This window comes from Octodon degus, unplaced genomic scaffold (genome assembly GCF_000260255.1).
Source record: "Octodon degus isolate 3935 unplaced genomic scaffold, OctDeg1.0 scaffold00017, whole genome shotgun sequence".
In the NCBI taxonomy this organism is placed as follows: Eukaryota; Metazoa; Chordata; class Mammalia; order Rodentia; family Octodontidae; genus Octodon; species Octodon degus.
Window position 1 is genome coordinate 14690671 of NW_004524593.1, and position 22349 is coordinate 14713019.

Sequence of the window (22349 nt, forward strand, 5' to 3'; positions counted from 1 at the left end):
AAAAAAAAAAAAAGCAAAGACAACAACAACGCCCCCCCCCAAAAAAAACCGCAGCAACAAAAATAAAAATACCCTACCACCATCACCACCACAACAGAACCAAACCAATGAGAATGATGCTGTCAACAGGGAAGGCTTGTGAGCTGCAGCCTAAAATGCCACAAAGGATGTGGCAGTGCAAAGAGAGGCTCAGTGTGTCATAAGTAAAAACAACCTGAAAGCACAGAGATCCTCAGGCCCACTTATACGAAGAAGCAGGAAGAACGCCGCCATGGCTGGAGGGGGGGCAGAGTGACAGTGGGCGGCGTGAGGGCTTGAGGGCCTGGGTGGGGAGCTTGTCTAGGGCTTGAGTTTTCAGGTAATGCAGATTTAAAGTGAGTAGTGCCGAGACGTGATTCATGTTTCAAAAGATCCTCTTGGCTATGGCTCCAAGAATGAATTGGGAGAAATAGGAGAGAATCGAGCTATGTCAGAGTCCCTGTGAGAGAGGATGCTGGATGGGACCAGACACGTGCAGGCAAAGTGGGTGGAGTTGGCATGCGTGTAGAACCAACAGGACTGTTAACTCAGGAAAGTAGCTAGTACATAAATAGAATGTAGATCATTCTTGATTCTCAAAGTAGATATGAACTGATAGGCTTCAGAATAGCTGGAATAGACCAAAACTAAGAGTTAGCTTTGTTATATCCTCATTGTACTTACAGATCATACCAAACTTTTATTTTGTCCTACTTGATTGCATCTGTAAAACCTCCCAAAATATGTGGTGCAAAGTTAGGTACGTAGTTCCCACTCATCATTCATCAAAAAGTTGCCTGGCGTCACACAACCGTTTCATCATCTTCCTGAACTTTGACCCAGTCAGTAGCTGTTATTTCTGGTGCAGTGTAGGCAGCAGACTGCAGGGTGCGTCTGGGTTCACAGGTCGCAGTTGGTGCTTGCCGCAGGTGGTACCCGTGCGCTCCAGTCACCTCTACACCTGCCATACCTCAGTCCTTCCCCGACCCCTGTGCCAAAGGTTTGCAAAGATTTGTCATTATTTAAAGACCATTCCAAAAAATCCTCCTTCCCTTTTGTCCTCCTTCCTTTTTCACACCCTTCCTTTTCTTCCTTCCTGGCTGCCCATTTTTCTACCTCTCTCCTTTCTTCGTTCAGGAGCACGGGCTTCAAAGCCAGAGAGACTTGGCTTATTGACTTCAGTGATCTGTGGTACTTACTTAACTCTTCCAAGTTTCTATGTCCTTTTTTTTTTTTTTTTTTTAATTTTATTTATGTGTGTGTGTGTGGCCAGCTCAGCCCACCAGGGGGTGGGGCTGGCTGGCATGTGGTGCTGGGGGATTGAACCGCGGTCCCTGTGCTTTGCTAAGCTTGTTCTAAGTAGGTGCTTTAGATCACTGAGCCATCTCACCAGCCCGTCTATGTCCTTATTTATGAATCTTCAGTAATTATATAGTTTTATTACTCCTCAAGCATAGGGTATGGGGAAAGGAATATTTTTAAAAAACCTATAATGGAACCATTAGCTGTTAAGGAACTTGAGACCATGTGGGAATAGAGAAAGGGGAATAGAATGAGGTCAGACATAGGCCTATGTGGTTGGGCATCGTGGCCCACACCTATAATCTAAGCACTAGGGATGCTGAGACAGGAGGATCACTGTGAGTTCAAGGCCAGCCTGAGCTACATAGTGAGTTCAAGACTACATAGCAAGGCCCTGTCTTGTACAAACAAACAAGACGCAGACACATAATTATCCTTGTAAGTAGTTTTACAGCTCCTAAAATAAATGATAAAGACTAGATACGCTTCTCCAGATCTAAGAGACACAGAGTAGTTTGTATTTTCGATTTGGAAAATCCTTATATGACATGATTTCACCTATCCAGCTTGTAGTCAGATAGGCTCTTTGATATCTAAGGTTATACACCCATTGCTTCTTCTGGTTAGGTTTTTTTTTTTTTTTTTTTTTTTGGTGGAACCGGGGATTGAACTCAGGCCTTTGCACTTGCCAGGGAAGCACTTATTCCACTGAGCCATCTCCCCAGCCCCCCAACCCATTGCTTCTTAATGACAATGTTAATTCTTCATCTAGTCCACTGGAGTATATGCTTGGCTTCTCTCGCTCTCTCTCTTTCTCTCTCTCTCTTTCTCTCTCTCTTGCTCTCGCTCTCTTGCTCTCTCTCTCTCTCTCTCTCTCTCTCTCTCACACACACACACCTCCCCCAACCCTCTTCTTGTCCCTCTGTTATCTGTTTCATTTTTCTTAATTCCCTGTTATTCTATCATCATAAGTAGTTTGCAATTTACATATCCTAAATTAAAAATTCACAAAACAGTTTAAAAGTTATCAAGAAACTTTTCCTTACTTAGAAGGGAGCAGGACACATTCTTGTGAGTGGAAAAGGTAGTATCATTGAAACCCATGTGACACAGCTACTTCAGTAGTTAAACACAGACAAGTTGATATTGGACTTTTAGGACACATAGGATAAGCAAGACTATAAAGACAAAAGAAAACAATGAAAAGAGCAAGTGTTATTGTATAGGATTATTACTATTAGAAATGTATCAACCAGTAGTACCCTAAAGGGAGAATATAATGCAATACAATCCCAGAAGCTCTCATGCAGAGATGACCCCCTCATGGCTTACTTTTCTCCACTATTCCAGAGAACCCACATAGATTTATTCTTTCTCAGCTGTTCCAGGAAATCTGAGTCAGACCTCACTGCCAGGAAAGGCCACCTAAATAGGCAGCGTGTAAGTGGGAATCTTCATAAAAAGTCACGTTCTTGTAACTTGAGTATAGAGTCTACCACGTAATAGGTACTTGTGCAGTGTTAATTTTCTTCTTCCACTGTAACAGATTTACTTTTTCTCTAGGATCTGGATGCAGCTTTGCCTATTATTGAAAATTACAAGGATCAGTTGTTGGCAATTGGAGAGGTAAAGGCTCATTAGCAGACCAAACAACAACATCTATATGACATGTGAAAATAATTCTTAGTTCAGTATTGGCAATTATAACTGCCTTGGATAATTACATTCACCCATGCAGCTGAGGACTTTTTTGGGGGGTACTGGGAGTCAAACTCAGGACCTTACGCTTGCTTGGCAGGCACTGTGTCTCTGAGCTCTATGACTAGTCCAGTAATTTGTTGATACTTCTTTCCTCAGTAAGCAAGAGTGTGTAGAGATAAAACAATAGAAGGTCTTCCAGGCTAAGCTTATGTTCATGGGGAAAAAACCCCCAAAACTTCAGTTGTATTTCTAAGTAACACTTTCTTTTCTGTTTAAATGTATTTGTTTAAATATTGCTTTTTTCCCTTAAATATTGGTGCTTAAACACCTGTTAAGTTAAAATAGTATGTGTAACACTTCATAAGTAATTTAAAAACATGGGCTGGGGAGATGGCTCAGTAGAATAAGCGCTTGCCTAGCAAGTGCAAAGGCCTGAGTTCAATCCCTGGTTCCGCAAAAAAAAAAAAAAAAAAAAATGCATACTACAAATAACATGTTAAATAATTTGTAATGGTAATGTATCACCTAATAATAAATTCATTTCTTATTGTATATCAGAAAAGCCAGTATCAAAGCAAATGGAAGACTTTGCACTGAGTCTTAGAAGGCACCTTTTATTCTGCTAGTGGGCTAGGGAACCCAGAGGTTCACATCACTGGCCCAGAGTCAGATTTGAGTTCAGTTTAAATGTGGTTTGCAAGGGGGAAGTAAAAGCCGCTAGGTTGTTACACGATTGGTTACATGGAGTACAAGAATGATGTCATGGTTGTCAGGCAGGTTTTCACCAGAACATTCTGGGAGGGAGCCTGAGAAGAGCAGGTAGAGTTGAACGTGTATGTGACTAGGCCAATTTTCCCCCAAACAGGACGGCCTTGAAGCCCTTGCAGCAAGTTGGAATCACTGTATGGTTTTAAAACACAAGGTGGACACAGTCAGTTTGACCCACACATTGTTGAGGGGGAACATCTGGGCCTGGACAGCCGAGGCTGGCCTCGTGCCAGGGAGCCTGAGCATAGTCCCAGGGTAGGAATTGATTTCTAACTTTTGTTATAATAATATGTCTACAAGTCTGCTGTTCTCTAAATGTGCCCTAACAATTAAACATAAAAGAGAAGGATGACATTTAAATTCAGAATATAAGTTACGGAATAAGGTTGAAGTAGCATCAGAAGAAGAAGTCATTAATCTGTGTTGTCCAGTATGGGGCCCACGTGTGACTGCAGAACCCCTAAAACATGCCTGCTTGGAATTGAGATGTGCTGTGAGTGTACAGCACACAAGAAGTTTCAAAGTTTTAGTAAAACGGTGTGGTGGTGCACACCTACAAGCCCAGCACTCGGGAGGCTGAGGCAGGAGGATGACTGCAAATTCAAGGTCAGCCTACACTACAAACTGAGTTCAAGGGCAGCCTGAACCACGTAGTGAAACCGTGTCTCAAAAATGTGGGGGCTCATTGGTTTCTCAGTGTTCTCAGGAGAAAACAGTGAGGGGCTTTGGAAAATAAAGACGAGACAACAGCGGAGGTCAGGTGGAGGCCTCTTTACCAGGTGGGCGAGGGCTGACAACGATAGTGTGGGTATTTATTTGTACCTCTGCAAAGTTAGTAGCACAAGACTCAAAGTTGCCTAGTGACTACTGATTCAAACCGTCCAGACAGGATGCTTTTCTCCAGACTGACGTGATTGACTGCGTTAGGCACTGTGGCTTTTTCTTGCTTCCACACACATAACCGATTTCCAGCTCTCGTCACTCCCAACCAGAAAACCAAACCAAAGAGAAGACAACCCTAGTCTGTTGCTTCAGTACAACAAAAAAACCTGCATATGTTTGTGTGAACACACACATAAATTACTCATTTTTTTAATATTATGTGTTCAAGTACTGTTTTTAATTCATTGAGTTAAAGTATATTATTAAGATGAATTTCACCTATTTTTGTTAATATTTTTCATGTGGCTACAGTACTGATTCATAGTATTTGGGGAGCTCATTAAACCATAAATATGCAATTGTATTGTTTTTCTGCTATAGGTTGGACTAGATTTCTCTCCCAGATTTGCTGGCACTGATGAACAGAAGGAAGAGCAAAGACAAGTCCTAATCAGACAGATCCAATTAGCCAAAAGGCTAAATTTGCCTTTGTAAGTAAATTAATCTTTTACAATAATAGCTGTACACCAAGTTAAATAACATTCTAAGAGTCCTTTTGAAATTGAATTGTGCATCATTTTTTCACTGAATTTTTTTTTTTTTTTTTTTTTCATTTTTAGGAAGGGTCTACAGAGTGTTCAGGGTCTCACTATTAGAGCACACTCGTAGTGATCCTCCTGAGGTTTGTTTTTTTTTTTTTTTGAGTACCAATAAGACCTTTTATTCATTGTATTTTCCCGAGGAAAGGAGAAGGGAAGGAAAAGTCAGCACACGTGTTACAAAATGATTACAAAATAGGAAAGAAAGTTTAGTGGGGTATAGCAAAATCAATCATCAAACAGACACCCCAGTGAAAGGGTCACCAAAGCCCAAGGGGCCTTGGTCCTGGCAGTTCAGGAATGATGTGAAGCATTCAAGGAAAGAACAGACAGGTATATATACTTTCCCACCCTCCACCCTCCAGCCCTCTCCATAAATTCAAGATTTCACACAAAGCTTTGGTTTCTAGCAGTAAACATGGAGTTACATCATTCATCTGTCTCCTATTAAACAATCTTGAGGCCACTTTGACATAAGTTTCTTACACCTGCATAAATAAAAGTTCCTGAGTGACTTGAATATACATTCATCCTCCCTGACCTGGTCTCCTGACCCCACTTGCTTCTCTAGGATTACAAATTGAGTAGGTTTGAGCCACGCAAACAGCAGGTGTTTGGCATGAATTGCATCCAATAACAGTCTTGACTCAGGAGGTTGGGAACAAGGGGTAGGGGATCCTTGCTCCTTCAGGATTTCTACCCAAGTCGTCTAAGAGTTGCAGAGACACTTTAAGAATTAAGTAGATATGTGTGTGGGTGTGTTGATTTTCTTTAGGGGGAGAAGAAGGTTTTAGGACAGATTTAGTCCCAAATAGGAAAAAAGAGAAAGGGGACTACAAAAGATGGTTCAAGGGCCCCATTTCAAAAAGAGCCCCAACTTATTTTTCAGATCCTTTTGCCAGGTGTAGAACCTTCAGTCAAAGATGCTTTGGCTATTTTTCTCTCAATACAAAAAGAATTTTATAAACAATAAAATCCCAAAAGAACATGGAGAAAAGACCAACACGTATTTACACAAACTAGGCCACCTAGCAATCACCAACTCAGAGACTCAGCAAAAGTCCTACAAAGCTCAGACAAATACAATAATTAAGAGGGGGGCAGAATTTGGGGGAGACAAGAAACCAGGATCAGACACACACTACCCAGTGTGTTCTATTGCATTTGTCCTGTCTCAACACAGGTAGGTCTGCAGTGACTCACAGCATGTAAACGAACCCCCCCCCCTTTTTTTTAGCTATCAAGACACTATTCATCACTACTGCAGCAGGGCAGGACACTGGCTCCTGGGACCACAGAGGGCCTCTCTTATGGGTCTTTCTGGAAGCCAAGAATGTTGAATGGTTCATAATTTTAGTCCTTGCTTCTTCATACAGCCATTCCTGCCCAGGACAGAATGGGCACAAGGGTATTGGTCTTAAAACTTAGCCTTACCAACTCACTTTTTTTTTTAAATACAAACACACACACACACACACACACACACACACCCCTGTTGTGCGTTGTCAAGCTAGGCTTATCTGTCTAGCCTAGGATGGATCAGATATGTAAAGCAAGCCCCATACCCCTAGGATTAGACAACAATCATCACATCACCTAACCTCGGCTTCTTTTCTGAGCATTTTACCTGGCCCAGCCTCTCCTAACCTCTCTGCACCACCTTTTCTGTGTAGACTAATTTCTAGTCTTCCAGTCGAAGTTCAAGTCGTGGGGCAACCCCTTTAAAACCTAGTCTCCTATCAAACATTTTTAAGGTGGAAGGGGTTTTAAAGGGTACTATGGCAGAAGATTCAACTCTAATGGGCAGAAATGAGGTAGTTCACTTGATGGGCTATGCAGTCCAAATGTTTGCTCTCCATAGTGATAAGGACAAAAAGTATTCCTGCTGTGCAGACCTGGAGCTGCTGCCGACTGATCCCTGAGATTGCTCATGTACCTGAGAACACAGTGCAGGAATGAGGGCCTTAGATTAAAATACACAAAAATACAAAGCCAGAATATATGATAAAAAAAAAAGGTAAATGCACAAGATACGTCATTTGCACACAGTACAGTTGGCATCCTGGAGAAAGTGGGACCCAAGGAGCAGTTATCCAAAGGAGCAAATAAATAAAATCACATTGGCCCCAAAAGGGGCGGGAGTAAGTTAGGAGCAGCAGGTCTGCAGCTGTTCTCCCAATCACTCTTTTTCTCTGTCACCACAACCCATTGCTTGGAACAGTTCCCAGCACCACATCCCAAGATTGGGTTATGAGGGAAAAAGATACTAAACCTCCCCCCTCCATCCCCACTCCCCCCCCCCATGTTCCTGAGATTCCTTCCCATTTAATGTAGTAGCTTGTGGATTGGGTCTATCAATCTGGCCTCACGTGTAATTATTTCACCCTGGCAAGGGAAATACTACATATCCTTCTTTAAAAGGAAAACAACTTCCCCATTCTTTTGGGGGTAAAGCCTCAGATAAAGCATACAGGATCCTCCTGTTTTCAGCCTCCCAAAGAGCTGGGATTACAGGAGTGGGCCACAATGCCCAGCCTCAATTGCTGTTTCAGCACACCCCAGGGGCGGGGCTGGCACGGCAGGCCTGGGGATTGAGCCCCCAGCCCCTGAGCCTGCTTGCAGGCGCTTTAATCTGCTGAGGTATTTGGCTAGCCCTCACTGAATTATTTTATAGAACGAAAATAGAACCTAAGACTTTAAAAGTATTAAAAGGAATTTTCTTTTAAACAGAAATGTTCACTCAAGATCCGCGGGGAGACCTACCATCAACCTCTTACAGGAGCAAGGTATTTAAGCTCCTGAAAGAAATGTTCCTGGAGTTTAAGTTTGACAATGCCACTTCATGTTCTCAAGGAGCAAGCCATGTTTTAATTTGATTTCTTAAAGGGAAAGGAATGGGGCACCACCAGTTGTTGCTAAAGTAAAAATGTATTTTATAGCATTTTTCACACGTTGAAAAATGCCATCCAGGGGGCCTGGCCTTACCTCAGTTGTTTAAGTGGCTGCTTCCACAAAGCTGTCAGCCTCAGGTTGCTGTAGTTGGATCCCCACAACACTAGAGCCAGCCAAACCACCCCCGAGGGCATTCGGAGCAAAAAAAAAAAAAAGGGGGGGGGGCTGGTAAGATGGCTCAGTGGTCTAAAGCACCTACTTAGAACAAGCTTAGCAAAACACAGGGACCGCGGTTCAATCCCCCAGCACCACATGCCAGCCAGCCCCGTCCCCTGGTGGGCTGAGCTGGCCACACACACATACACACACACACACATAAATAAAATTAAAAAAAAAAAAGAAAAATGCCATCCACAGTAAGAAACACATTTTGACACACACACACGCACACACAGAAATAAACCTGACTGAGGTTTTACAAGCGGTGTGGAGTTGTGTATGTGTGTGTAGGTGTGGATAAAAGAATACACTGGCTTATTTTGATCTCCTGAGTTTGTTACTTAACTCATAGTGTCATAACCTACTAATTGTCCCAGTTACCATTTGGAAAAACACTGTAAAATGATGAAATAAAGGTAGTTATGTGCAACTAGAAAGCACTACATTTCTGAGTGCTGGATGCTGAAAGAAAGTGCAGTTTTTCTGCAGGGTGTGCAACCATCCTTTCAGAACTGGAGCTGGTTTTGTGACGCCACCTCTGGCCTCTTCATTCTTGAGTCATTTCGTTTTCCATTTCTTCCACTAGCATTTTTGTTGGGAAAATCAGTTTGCCTAAGAATCTCTTATTAGGAATAACCATGACATTTCACAGGTTTTTAGAAAAGATCTAATGGTATAGGAAGCTTAAGCAAAGGTTTCAAAATTTGTATTTAAATTTTATTTAATGATTGTATTCTGAAGATTAAGAATTTATTTTTATTCTCTTATCTGCCTCTGTGATGCTTATCCTAGAATCTCATCTTTGTCATAATGTTCAACATTTATTTAAAATGTCCAACATTTATTTAAATCAGATCACTGTTGTTTAGTTTGAGTAACAGGAAGCCTCTTGTTGAGGAAATAAAATGGGCTCTGATTTCTCTTGGCTTTTCGGAGGTGCTGACAAGGTACTGCTGCATGCGTTTGACGGCCGACCGTCTGTCGCCATGGAGGGCGTAAGAGCTGGGTACTTCTTCTCAATTCCACCGTCTATCATAAGGAGTGGACAGGTAGGTTCTTTTATTAAAATGTAGCTAACACTATGAGGAATACAATTTAAAATATAAACTTTGGCAACATACTTGTGATACTATTCTAGCTTCATTTGAACAATCTTAGGTCACTGCTCCACATTTATTAACTAAAAAATGTACCTAAGACCTAAATATTAAGAGCTAAAATTAAAAAACTCAGGAGAAAACAGACCTATATTTTTGGACCTTAGAGTAGGCAGTAGTTTGCTAAGTATGGCACCAAAACCCAAGCGACCAAAGCAAAATATGAGTAAGTTGGGAATTTTCTAAGTGTAAAACTTCCACAATCAGAAAGACTTTTATACTTCAATTCACACTATCCATAAAGTGAAAAGGCAACCCACAAAAAGAGAAAAAAACCTTACAAATCGTGTACTCAGTAAAGGTTGAGTATCCAGAATATACAAAGTACCATTGCAGCTCACTGATAAAAAACAAGTATATAACTTGATTAAAACGGGCAAAGGAATTAAGTAGATATTTCTTTTAAGAAAGCAGTCTGTGCATAGTGGTGCATGCCTGTAATCGTAGCACTTGGAAGACTGAGGCAAGAGGATTGCCATGAGTTCAAGGCCGGCCTGGACTAGGTAGAGTTCAAGATGAGTCTGCACTACGTAGCGAGAGCCATTATCAAGTAAAACAGACACAACACAACAAAACAAAAAAACAACGAAAGATAAATAAAATCACTGATAAGCGCTTGCCTGGCAAGCTCAAGGACCTGAGCTTAATCCCCGGTTCTGCCAAAAAATAAAAATAAATAAAATAAATAAAAGAAAATCACTAAAACAGATAATCTATAACAAACTAGCTACATATATATATTTTTTTCTTTTTCTTCTTCTTTTTTTTTTTTTTTTTTGGTCTCACTGTGTAGCTCAGGCTGGCCTCAAACTCTCAGCAGTCCTCTTGCCTCAACTTTGCAAGCGCTGGGATTCCTCACAGGTGTGCACCCGCATACCCAGCAAGGAGTGTATATTTCTAAAGTTCTGATCTAAATTGTGACATTTCCTTCAAGGAAATTTATACCAGTTTAAGCTTTATCCACAGCACATGAGCATGCCCATTTGTGTACGCCTGAAATACAATCTTAAATCATTAATTTTACAGGGTTCCACTGCATATCATGTGTCTCCTTCCCATTTTTTTCCAGTTCAATGTCAGCAAACAGTTATGTTCTCAGCTTAAAACTTTTTGAGCTCACTATAGCCCTTACAATCCACACTTCAAGGATTATAAAACAAGAAATAAAAGCATCCACTATCCAGTCTAGAACTGAGTTGTGCAAAACAACTTTGGATTTATATTAATAAAACTTTGAGTGACTGAAAGAGAAGAAAGCACTTGAGTGAAGCAATGGCAGGAAGTGACAGAACGCTCTTCCCTGGTCTTTGGGCATTTATATCGGGTGTTTGCATTTCTTGCAGAGTGTACTTCATTTTTGTTACGGTAACTGATTATTGATTCTCTGGGAGGTATGGATAATTTTTAGCAATGAGTGTTTATATTTTAGCACAACTGTTCATAGTAGAACGATGGGATTGTGGTGGGCACCTGGGTGGTGGCACTAATCAACTGAATATGAAGCATGAATTTTAGATTCTTACACAATAAGATGCATCGGTGTGTAGGCTCTTGTGTTCTCATGCTTTAAACTTACCAGCTTTCTCTTTTTCTCTAAGAAGCAGAAACTTGTGAAGCAGCTGCCTTTGACATCTATCTGCTTAGAAACAGATTCACCTGCACTAGGGCCAGAAAAACAGGTACGTGATTTTGTCACTTCTGTCTTATTTAGACTGTATTTTTCATTTGAGCCATTTTCTTTTCTTTTCTTTTTTTTTTTTGCGGAACTGGGGACTGAACTCAGGCTGTTGAGCTTGTTAGGCAAGCACTTATTCTACTGAGCTATCTCCCCCGCCCCTGTTTGAGCTATTTTCAGTTATCTGGGTTTGCCAGTACAGTGTTGTGTAAATACAGTGAAATTAGAAAGCTAGGTTTAAGCTAATAATGAGTATTTTTCTCTCTATTATTATTTGATACTGGATAGGGAGCATGTCCTAATTTATGTAATAATGAGAATAATAAAAAGTACAACGACTGAAATCACAAAGATTTAGAGTATTTCTTACCCACTAGTTGATTTTAACCAAACTAAATCTGAGACTGTTTTTTCTTTCATAAAATGTGAGTTAAATAATAAAATGCTTTGAAGATTACACGATGTAATGTAGGTGCACATGCACAGCAGTGGCTGGTATTAGTAGGTGATCAGTAAGGACTCCTTTGAACCAGCATGCTATAATGAAATTTTATTTCTTGCAGTATAACTGTTGATATAATCAAATTTATGTATTCTTTGCTGTAATATTTTGTCACTATAAATCACAAATCATTACAGTCAAAATTTCATATACTCTTATATTGCTACTGTTTTAAATTATAATATTCTTTTTTTTTTTTTTTTTTCAGAACCAGGGATTGAACTCAGGCCCTTGCACTTGCCAGGGAAGCACTTGTTCTACTGAGCTATCTCCCCAGCCCCTAAATTATAATATTCTGAAAGGAAGCTTCAGTATCTGCAATATTTCAGAGTGTATATTAGAGCTACCTCCTTTAGTAAATTCCCATATCTGCCAAATTCAGAGAACTTGCACTCAAAATTCAGAGGCTTAGATGCAGTGGAGATTGTTAACAAACTATGATTGTGTATGATTTCAATGTGTTAATGATGTTCAAATAATTATACATTTTTACAAATGAGCTTTTATAAGAATATAAAGATGGGACTGGAGAGATAGATTGGTGGTCTAGACACCTGCCTGGTAAACATAAAGACCCAGGTTCGATCCCTGGTACTGCATGCCATGCTGGCCCGGGAACCTGGACATTGTGCTGGCCACCAGAACTGAGTGTGGTGTCACATGCCTGTAATCCCAGCACTGAGGAGGCTGAGATAGGAGGAGCGCTACAAGTCTGAGTTGCGTAGCAAGACCCTGTACCAAATAAATAATTTTTTTTAATTAGAAAAAGAAGAATGTTAGAGATAGATGAATAGGAAAGGATCATAACTGCATTGTTTTCTGTTTGAGCATATAATGTGTAGAATTACCCTGAGCATGAAGCAGAAGGAGAAGGTCCTAGCCGTCTCCTCTCTAAACAAGAGTAACTACTGAGCGCTGCTGTGACTCTGGTTTTCTATTTGCAACTGGTTGGTCAGACAGAACTGTGAGCTTGTGGCACAGTGCCTTGCGCAAACTAAATAAGCATTTATTGAATAAATGAATTTTTAGCCAGATATGCTTTTTGCCAAATTAGATAGGTCCTAGAAAGTTACACAGTTTACATGAATAAGAAACATAAAACCATTTGCCACTCAGGTTACTACTGTGGTACAGTAGCTAGATAAACTTTTTTTTTTTTTTTTTTTTTGCGGAACCGGGGTTTGAACTCAGGCCCTTGTACTTGCCAGGCAAATACTTATTCTACTGAGCCATCTCCCCAACCCCCAAGATAAACTCTTGTCATTAGATTGCTTGGATTTAACCCCCACCAGACTACCTACCAACTGTGTAGGATCCCTTCATACTTGTGAAAAAGTGATACTACTCATAACAGTTCCTGTCTCATAGAGTTGTTCTAAGGGATAGTAAGATATTCCATGTAAACCTTAGAACAAACCTCACCTGCAAAAAAACAAACAACGAAAACAAACCACTAAATAAACCTAAATACTTATGTCCTTTCAGATGGCTTTATATCTACATATTATACACATGTATATTTCATAAAAATAAAATGAGATTAAACACACTATAACTTGCTTTCTTATGGTGTCTGCATATATAATAAATCATTTGATAACTACGTAACAGGGCCAGCCAGATAGCTCAGCTCACTGAAGCGCCTGCTTAGGCAAACGCAGGGGCCCAGACTTTGATCCCCCGCGTGCCATGCTGACCTTGCCCCTGTGCCCTGAGACAGTGACTGAGACTGGGCGTGGTGGCACGCGCCTGTCATCCCAGCCCTGGGGAAGCTGAAAACAGGAGGATCACTACAAGTCTGATCTGTGTTGTGAGACCCTGTAGACCCTGTACTAAATACATTTTAAAAACCCTACATAATATCCTAGCATTAAAGCTTCATTTTGTTCACTTAGATTGTAACTTTATTTTTTTTTAATATTTATTTATTTATTTTTTTTATTTATTACATTTATTTATTGTGTATGTGTGTGGCCAACTCAGCCCACCAGGGGGCGGGTCTGGCTGGCATGTGGTGCTGGGGATTGAACCGCGGTCCCTGTGCTTTGCCAAGCTTGTTTCAAGTAGGTGCTTTAGACCACTGAGCCATCTCTCCAGCCCTCACTTAGATTGTTTTGGGTTATTTTTGCAGAACTGGGGATTGAACTCAGGCCCTTACACTTGCCAGGGAAGCACTTATTCCACTGAGCCATCTCCCCTGCCCACTTAGATTATATTATAAAGGAACATGATGCACATCCTTGAACAAAAACCTTTGTGCACGCTTTTCATTGTTTTGTTACACCAAGGAGCATTTTTCGTTTTTAGCTTCAACAGTTATTTTATTGCTCCAAATATTGTCATCCTGAGTAGACACTTCTTTATTACAGTAATAATTTTTTATCAAATTTAAATGCTAAGGGCTGCAGAGGTACCTCAGCGGCATAAGGTCCTGAGTTTGATTCCCGGTACTAAAAAAGAATGACACAAATTTAAATGCTAGTGGTTGTGCCATTAATTTATGAACATTATGAAAGAAAAATCCCTGTCAGTTGTACTAAGGTGTCATGCCAGGTGTGAGTAGAAGGCGAGTCTGAGAGACATCGAGGGCCTTAGAGTCAGTGAAGTGATGGCATTTAGTCTGTCCTCCTCCTGTTTGCATTTTGTAATCAAACTGCCAAGTAGGCTATAAGGCAAGGTGTGAGGAGTATGCAGTGACCTTTTTTGAGCTTTTACTTTGGCAACAAGCTAAGGGACAGTTAATCCGTCAACCAACTAATCTCCAGGCCTTCACCGTTTGCAGACCACTTCCCATGCTGAGCCTGGACTTCAGCGGTCGTACCAAGTTCTTTCAGGGACAAGGTAGACTTCAAATCAGCTTCATAGCCGTATTCCTTGGTGCCCCCAAGCATTTATTCTCCCCTTTTAAAAAAGGCACTAAAAAAAAGTAAATTCATTTTAAAAGAAAAGAAAAATAGGAGTTTGTCAGGGACCACAAATTATAAATTGAGGTAGGAGACTTCCAAGGGTGAGCTTGTCCTGCCCTTTGAGCCAGGTTGAAATGGGAAACTCCCTGTTCTTTCCTGGTCACAGATGGAATCCCTGGGGCTAGCGGCTGCTGTGGCCCTTAGGGGGAGTAGGATCTGCTGAAGGTGATAAGGCACCCAGGAATAGGCACTTTGCTTGTAGTCTCCCTGTCTCCTCTTTGCAAGAGCGCCTTGTTCCTCTCACTGCTCCACCCTAATTGCCACTGCTGTTCCCAGAAACAACCACTGCCCTTCACCCATCGTCCTTGATGTGATCAGTAAATACCAAGGTTCTGGGGCCTCATGGCCTTCATTCCCCATGAACAACTGGTCATCCCAGACCCCTGCTGTACCATGATTTTCTCTTGCTCTTTATTCTCGCCATGTGCCGTAACACTTGGCAGGAGATAGGGGACCTACCGCAGGGCTGCCCAGTAAGTAGCACCATGGAAAAGGTCTCCGATAGAGTTCACTGGTCATTTTCATCTAATTAATCTTTGGTCTCCAGGGATCCTTTCCCTTGAGTGTCACACTGAATGAGTGTCTGTTGTGTTGTTTCAGGTACGAAATGAGCCCTGCAACATTTCCATTTCTGCAGAATATATTGCTCAAGTGAAAGGGGTCTCAGTGGAAGAAGTTATCCAAGTGACCACACAGAACGCACTGAAACTATTTCCCAAGCTGCAACATCTGCTCCAGGAAGAGGGTCAAAGCCATGTATTGCAGAGCCCCATTGACTAGGGGGAGGACAGCATTTAAGAAAAAGAAATGTTCTGATTAAGAGCCTGAACTGTGCATGCAGCTGGAAAAGTGTTTTTAGAAATAAAGGTAACAGGGAGGGGATTAACATTGGGCTTGGGCCCAGAAACTAGGCAAGGTCCTGATTCTATCCCTGGGCTGCTTTTGTGTTAGTCAAGTCCGGGCCAGAGATTAGGAAAATGGCACTGGATGCTTCTTGCCTTTCCCCATTGTAAATTGAAATAGTATCTGTCCTAGGCTCTCGCTGCCCTGCCTGCCTAGTGGATCAGTTTCAGAATGCAAAACTCTGGTCAGTGAGAGTAGCACCCAGGTGTAGGAATGGAGCTTGGCTTGTTTTCTTTCTGATGTCAAACTTTGGCAGCCTTCCTAGGCTGTTCCAGGAACATGCCCCCACCTCCCACCCAGGCCCAGTGAATAGCAGCTAGCTCGGGAGTGTCTTTGTCTGCCTGTCCTGAGGCATTGACCTTCTAGCCAGCCATGTCCTGCATTACTAATTTTGTCTTTATTTCTTATTTCACCCTTTGGCAGTGTACCTCCTGCAGACAGTTGGGGATCTTGGCTAGGTCCCTGATATTTCACTGAATAGAGCCATCATCTGAACTGAGGCCATTGCTTCTAGGAAAGGGAGCTTCCATAGGCCAGGGGCCGCTCTGCTGTTCTGAGTGAGGAGGCTGTGGTGTGGTCCTCCTCCTGTGTTTTATTTCCTTGGGATTGAACCAGTACCTGCAGCGCATCAACAGTGGTGCCTTAGTTCATGAACACTTTTGTTTGCAAACAGTGTGGTTACAAACAGTGGTGTCTGGCAGAATTTCATTTTTGTTTGCAAACTGCACTTTGGGTGAGGAATATGACCAAGGCAATCTTTCCCTGCACAAACGCAGTCATGGCCATCTTTTGCAGAATTCTGGAACAAATTAAGTTCATGAACCAAGATACCTCTGTAGTTTCTTACACTATTAGAAATCTCTTCTGAGCTTGTAAAACTGAATTTTTAATACTTTCAGTTATTTCTCTTTAAGGAAAAAATATATAAGGTTTTCACTCTGATCTTAGATTGTGAATTAGGAAGCCATTCTACATAATCATTATTAAATACCAACCCCCAAAATTTAGTTAATAAACTGATTTGAAGTTCCGTCCTGAATAGTGTCACATCACATTTATCTGACTTTTCTGGTATGCAATAATATTTTATGTTTTTACATTAAAAAATCAATTATAAAAACAGTTCTATGGATTGACAGTAGCAATGCTATTCAACCACATGAATGTACTCAAAGCCACTGAAATGTACACTTACAATGGTCACATGGTAAATTTTATTTATTTCTTGTGGTTTTATAACTTTTTTTGATAATTAGTATGTAGTCCTCATTCACACTGAGATTTTCGAAAGTGGTAAGAGGAACACAAATGACCAGAGTACAGAGTTTGTTGAGGAAACTTCACCCTCTTGCCTCCTGTGGACAACAGCGTGTGGGCACCGCATGGGACATTGCTCCTTCCTTTGGCCCAGGCAGCTTTATGGATCCCAGTATTGATGTACATATCTGAAGTGTATAAATACTTTATTTATTTTTATTTTTTTGTAGAACCGGGGATTGAACTCAGGCCCTTGCGCTTGCCAGGGAAGCCCTTATTCCACTGAACCATCTCCCCAGCCCCTTAAGTGTATAAATACTTTATGGAAAATTTTCAGGTTTCTCCGAGTGCCCAACGGGAATGCTAATTGTTGAAGCCTGCTTCATGGATTAATGAATGTTATTACATTCTTGGGTCGTACTCTCAATGGCAGAAAGGCTCATCTTGTCTCCCTTCTCTGTAGCCATTCTGCCAGGCCCAGGCTAGAAAGGGCAAGATGGTAAATAATATATATGTAGTTTACCAGGTGTTGTGATGATACAGAAGAACATGGTTTTCTGTTTGTTTTTTTTTAATTTTATTTATTTATGTGTGTGTGTGTGTATGTGTGTGTGTGTGTGTGGCCAGCTCAGCCCACCAGGGGGCGGCGCTGGCTGGCATGTGGTGCTGGGGATTGAACCGTGGCCCCTGTGCTTTGCTAAGCTTGTTCTAAGTAGGTACTTTAGACCACTGAGCCATCTCACCAGCCCCGAACATGGTTTATTTAGATTATGTTTTCAACAGTTTCAGTCCGTGGCTGGCTGGCTTCAAGCCAGGAGCATCATGCAGAAGGGCCTGGTGGAGCAAAACTTCTCACTTTGCAGTGGCCAGGAAGCAGGAGCGGGGAAGAACGTCAGTGAGAGCCACATCCTCTGGCACTGTCCTAGGAATCCACCTCCAGCTGGCCTACCTCCTAACAGCACAGCTAGCTGTGAAGACCACTGAGGAGAACAGCGCACAGGGCCCAGTCAGCTCTGCAGGAGTCTCGTACTCTGGTCAACTTGAGATCAGTTGGCACAGGGGGCCTGCCGGTGAGCTCAGTTGTGTAAGCGCCTGCTCGTGCAAATGCAGTCAGGCTCAGGATACCACAGTTCGATCCCCACCTCCACCCGCCTTACCAGATCAACCCTTAAGGCAGCCTGAGCCAGCCAAAAAAAAGATTAGTTGCTACAGTCAACAAATGCTGGAAAACATGTAGAAGGAAAAAATCAACTTCCTAAGATAGCAGTGTTTTAAAAAATGTATATATTTGGTACAGGATCACCCTATGCAGCTTGGACTCATACTGATCCTCGTATTTTCTGCTTCCCCAGCGCTGGGATTATAGGTGTGCATACCTGGTCTCGGTGGCCAGCTCAGTGTGCCCAGGGGTGGGGCCAGCATGGCATGTGGTGCCAGGGATCGAACCCTGGTCCCGGTGCTTGCCTAAGCAGGTGCTTAGTCCATTGAGCTATCTTGCCAGCCCTATAAGACAGCAATTTTATATAAGAGATCACCAATAGATGATTTTGAAATGAATTCACTTACAGAAGAATAAAAACTAGCGCTGAGGGCCAGGGATATGGCTCAGTGGAATAAGCGCTTCCCTGGCAAGTGCAAGGGCCTGAGTTCAATCCCCGGTTCCGCCAAAAAAACAAAACAACAACAACAAAAAAACTAGCGCTGAGGTACATTGTCCAAACCAAAACAACTAAGACACAGGATAGGATACTATGTGAATATATTATGTAGCTTTCTGTTACTGTAACAAAATACTCAAGCAACATTTAAAGAGGTTTATTTTACCTCAGAATTTCAGAGGTCCATTTTATGGATGGTGGGTCTGTGGTGAGGCAGCATGCCATGCTGAGAAATGTGGAATGCAGCAGTCACCCATGGTGCATCAGAGAGAAAGAGAAGACCTAAAGCTTGCCTCTTCTCTTCACCTTCTAGTGTTTCTACCAGCACCACAAGCTGAGGACCAGGCCCTTCATATGGGCCATGGAGGGACATTTCAGACCCAAACTATAGCCATGAAGGGACATAACTGCCCATCAGCATCGCCATAGGAATTATAGACAAAATTCCTATGTCTCCCATGAGGTTATGTTACAACCAATCTTGTGAATTCTCCTTCAGCTCTGTTTCTTTTCCTTGTTTCCCACCTCTACTCAGCCTCCTAGCATTGAGATTACAGGTGGGCTCCACCACACTGGGTCTCAGTCAAACTCTCATCTTTGAATATGTAAAGGTTCTATTTAAATGGATTCCTTCCCCCCACCCCAACCAGTGATTGAACTCAGATCCTTGCGTTTGCCAGTCAAGCGCTCATCCTACTGAGCCATCTCCCAGGCCCCTAAATGGCTTCCTTTATGCAGTTGCCCCGGGCAGAAGTGATCCTGGCCCTTGAGAGTCTTCAGCCATTTCCCTCCCACCTACCCGTTGTTTGTTTCACCTGTTCCATAAACAGTGATTCTCTTAACTTTGGTATTGCAGAAATATAATACCTAGCCCCATTTAAAGGAAGAGAGGTATGGGAGATGTGGTGGTGAGTATTTAAATAAAAATTGTATTACAGTAAAAAACACTGCCATTAACCCCTCCAAATCCTCCTCTTTTGCTTCAAACACATTCCATCATTCTTGCCACTTTCTAAAGCATTCTGCAAGTTCTCTTTCTTGAGATTTCTAACTGTGCCATGGTGTTCGCCTCAGTGTCCCCAAATAATTCAAAACCTTTAAGGTTTGTGGTTATTGACTTTGGGGAAGAGCCTGAGGCCCTGGCATGGTGCCATATTTCATGAATAACGTAGGTGATGACACATGGTTTTACATGGCTGAAGTTGATATAGATGCTTCAAATCAATTCAGGACATTAGGGTAGCCACAAGAAGACACTAAAGATGATTTTTACCATATGGCAAGACTGATCAGGTAAGTATGTTTGAAGCAAGAGGTGTGTCTTGTGGGGATTAATTCTAATGTGACTTTTACTGTGAAAAAGTTTTTAAATTTAAATACACACTATCTTTTCAGACTAGCCCTTAGGTTTGGCTCTTGGTATGAGGGGACTCAGTCCCTGTTCAACAGGTGCCAAAGCAGGACCATCATGGTGTTAGAATGTGGTAGAGACAAGATGCTCCATCTGTGGCAGCGGGAAGCAGAACAGGGGACTAGCACCAGAGAGGAAGGGGTTGGGGTCCAGTAACAGGCCCCAAGGCCACACCTCTGTGACCCTCCAGACACATTCAGAAGTGTGTTTTACCAATGCTCTGGGCAGACCCTAAAGCCTATCAAGTTGACACTCCCGGGAGGTGGTGACCTACAGAATGGGGGTGGGGGAGGCTGCTGCATGGCACCGTGGGACTTCCCAGCTGACTCTGAGGCAGCACAGAGGAGGCTCATGTGGGATTTCAGGCAACTGTGGCATCAGTTCTGCACTGTCTGAAAGCAATACCATGAACTGGAGTGAGATGGTATTTTCAAACTAATAATAGAATTATTTTTTTAAAGACAAGACTTACTACGTAGTGCAGGCTCGCTTTGCACTTGCTTATGTAGCCCAGGCTGGCCTTAAAGTCACAGCGATCTTCGTGTCTCAGCCTTCCAAGTGCTGGGATTAAAGGTGTGTGCCACCTCACCTCACCAGGTAATAGAATTTTCTTTCTTTCTTTCTTTTTTTTTTTTTTTTTGGCTGGCTCAGGCTACCTTAAGGGTGGGTCTGGTTAGGCATGTGGAGCTGGGGAACTAACCATAGTATCCTGCCCTAGACTGTGTTTGCATAAACAGGTGCTTACACAACTGAGCTAACCAGCAGGCCCCCTGAAAATGTTAAAATATATGTGATATACATCTTTCAGTGCAAGAGAGGAGTGATTAATATATCTAGCTCTCATCACTTGATGGTTTTGCTGCTAATTTCAAGAGAGTGTGTTTCTATTTTATTAAGAAAATCTTCAAATTTGAGTCTACCAGTTATAACCTCCAACTTTGTTTTGAATGTACCTGTATGTCTTGCATTGAGTCATTACTGATGTAACCGGTTTGATCTTGTTGAGCCCTATTCGTAGGCCACTTGTTACAGTGTCTTCCAGCATTATTGCTCTTAGGCTGTACCTTTTGCAGTTTCACATGGGTACCTCTACCAGAAGAGGAAAACTTATGCAATATATTCTGCTGCTGGACAGCACTTTAAAAAGCTCTTTGGGGGCTGGGGAGATAGCTCAGTAGAATAAGTGCTTGCCTGGCAAACACAAGGGCCTGAGTTCAATGCGCGGTCCCGGAAAACAAAACAAAACAAAACAAAAAACCCTCTTGATTAATAAAGAAGCCAGACCATAAACTGGCTAAAAAATCATGTCCCAGAGTTAGCAATGAATTGGTCACACTGGCTTGAGCAAGGCAGATATTTAGAAGGAATATTGGTGTAATTTAAATATTTGAAAACTGTTAATACAACTATATATCCATAATATATGCAGATATATATAATCTAGGAAAAATGTCAATGCCAGGGCCTGCTGAGTTGATTGCTCTTATGGAGATATTTTTATTTTTTTAATTAAATTAATTTATTTTTTGGTGCTACCAGGGATCAAACTCAGGACCTTGCGCTTGCCAGGCCAACACTTACTCCACTGAGCTATCTCCCCAGTCCCCTAGAGATGTTTTTAAAGCCTCAAGTCATATAAAGTTGTAATGTATCTTTACTGGATGAATTTAGAAAACAGTATTATACTATAGAAAGCTAACCAAGCTATCCTGCGCCTTCAAATAGTACAGAAAATGGAAGACATGCAAGTGAATTCTGTTGAGCCACAGAGAGAGAAGACAGACCTGAACCTCCGCCTTCACCTTCTTAGCTTTTGAGCTCCTCTGTAGGCTGCCCCCTAATCTGGGACTGTGGGTTGCAAGAGGACTAGGACACAGTTTGCCCTCAGTTTGCACTTAGTAAAGAAGGCAACCGAATAGCCACCTCATTTCAGCTCAGCGTGAGAAGTGCTGTAACAACAAAGAGCAGAGCGCTGTTGACTGGTCTGATGACACTTGTATTCCTCTTAGCGTAGTTACTGTGTATGTGCGTTTCACCTTGAAAATTGCAAGTCTTTTGAGAAAAAAAAGTTTTTATTGTTTGTTTTGACAACTCCACATGGACTGAAACAGGTCCATAATATCATCTGCTCTCAAAAAAGAAAAAAAAAAGGGGGAGGTTTTGTTTTTTGGGATTTTTTTGAGGCAGGGCCTCGCTATGTCATGTAGGCTAGCCTTGAACTCACATCAGTCTTCCTGCTTCAGCCTCCTGAATACTGGGATTACAGGTGTGCACCACATGCCTGGTGCTCTCAGATATTTTTAAAATAAGAGCATGAAGGTAATAAATCTGACTACAATTGAAAAAGTCAAGTATTTCATCTTTCAATCTATTTGGAATACATATTAGATATCATATACTGCTCACCATTTATTAGATATCATATACTGCTCACCATTT

At 41.9% G+C, this 22349-nt stretch overlaps 1 protein-coding gene across 3 annotated transcripts in view; it reads left to right on the forward strand.

The window, feature by feature from the left end:
* Tatdn3 (TatD DNase domain containing 3) overlaps positions 1-16623 on the forward strand; it is a 24667-nt gene extending 8044 nt beyond the window's left edge. The window contains exons 5-10 of one of the 3 annotated variants that reach the window (XM_023710319.1): positions 2884-2946; positions 5053-5162; positions 8001-8056; positions 9318-9430; positions 11137-11217; positions 15282-16623. In XM_023710319.1, the coding sequence (XP_023566087.1) occupies positions 2884-2946; positions 5053-5162; positions 8001-8056; positions 9318-9430; positions 11137-11217; positions 15282-15461 (603 nt within the window). In that variant the 3' untranslated portion in view covers positions 15462-16623. The remainder of the gene's footprint in view (positions 1-2883; positions 2947-5052; positions 5163-8000; positions 8057-9317; positions 9431-11136; positions 11218-15281) is intronic. The other 2 variants (XM_004626859.2, XM_004626860.2) reach the window with 2 other exon arrangements.
* The last annotated feature ends 5726 nt before the right edge of the window (positions 16624-22349 follow it).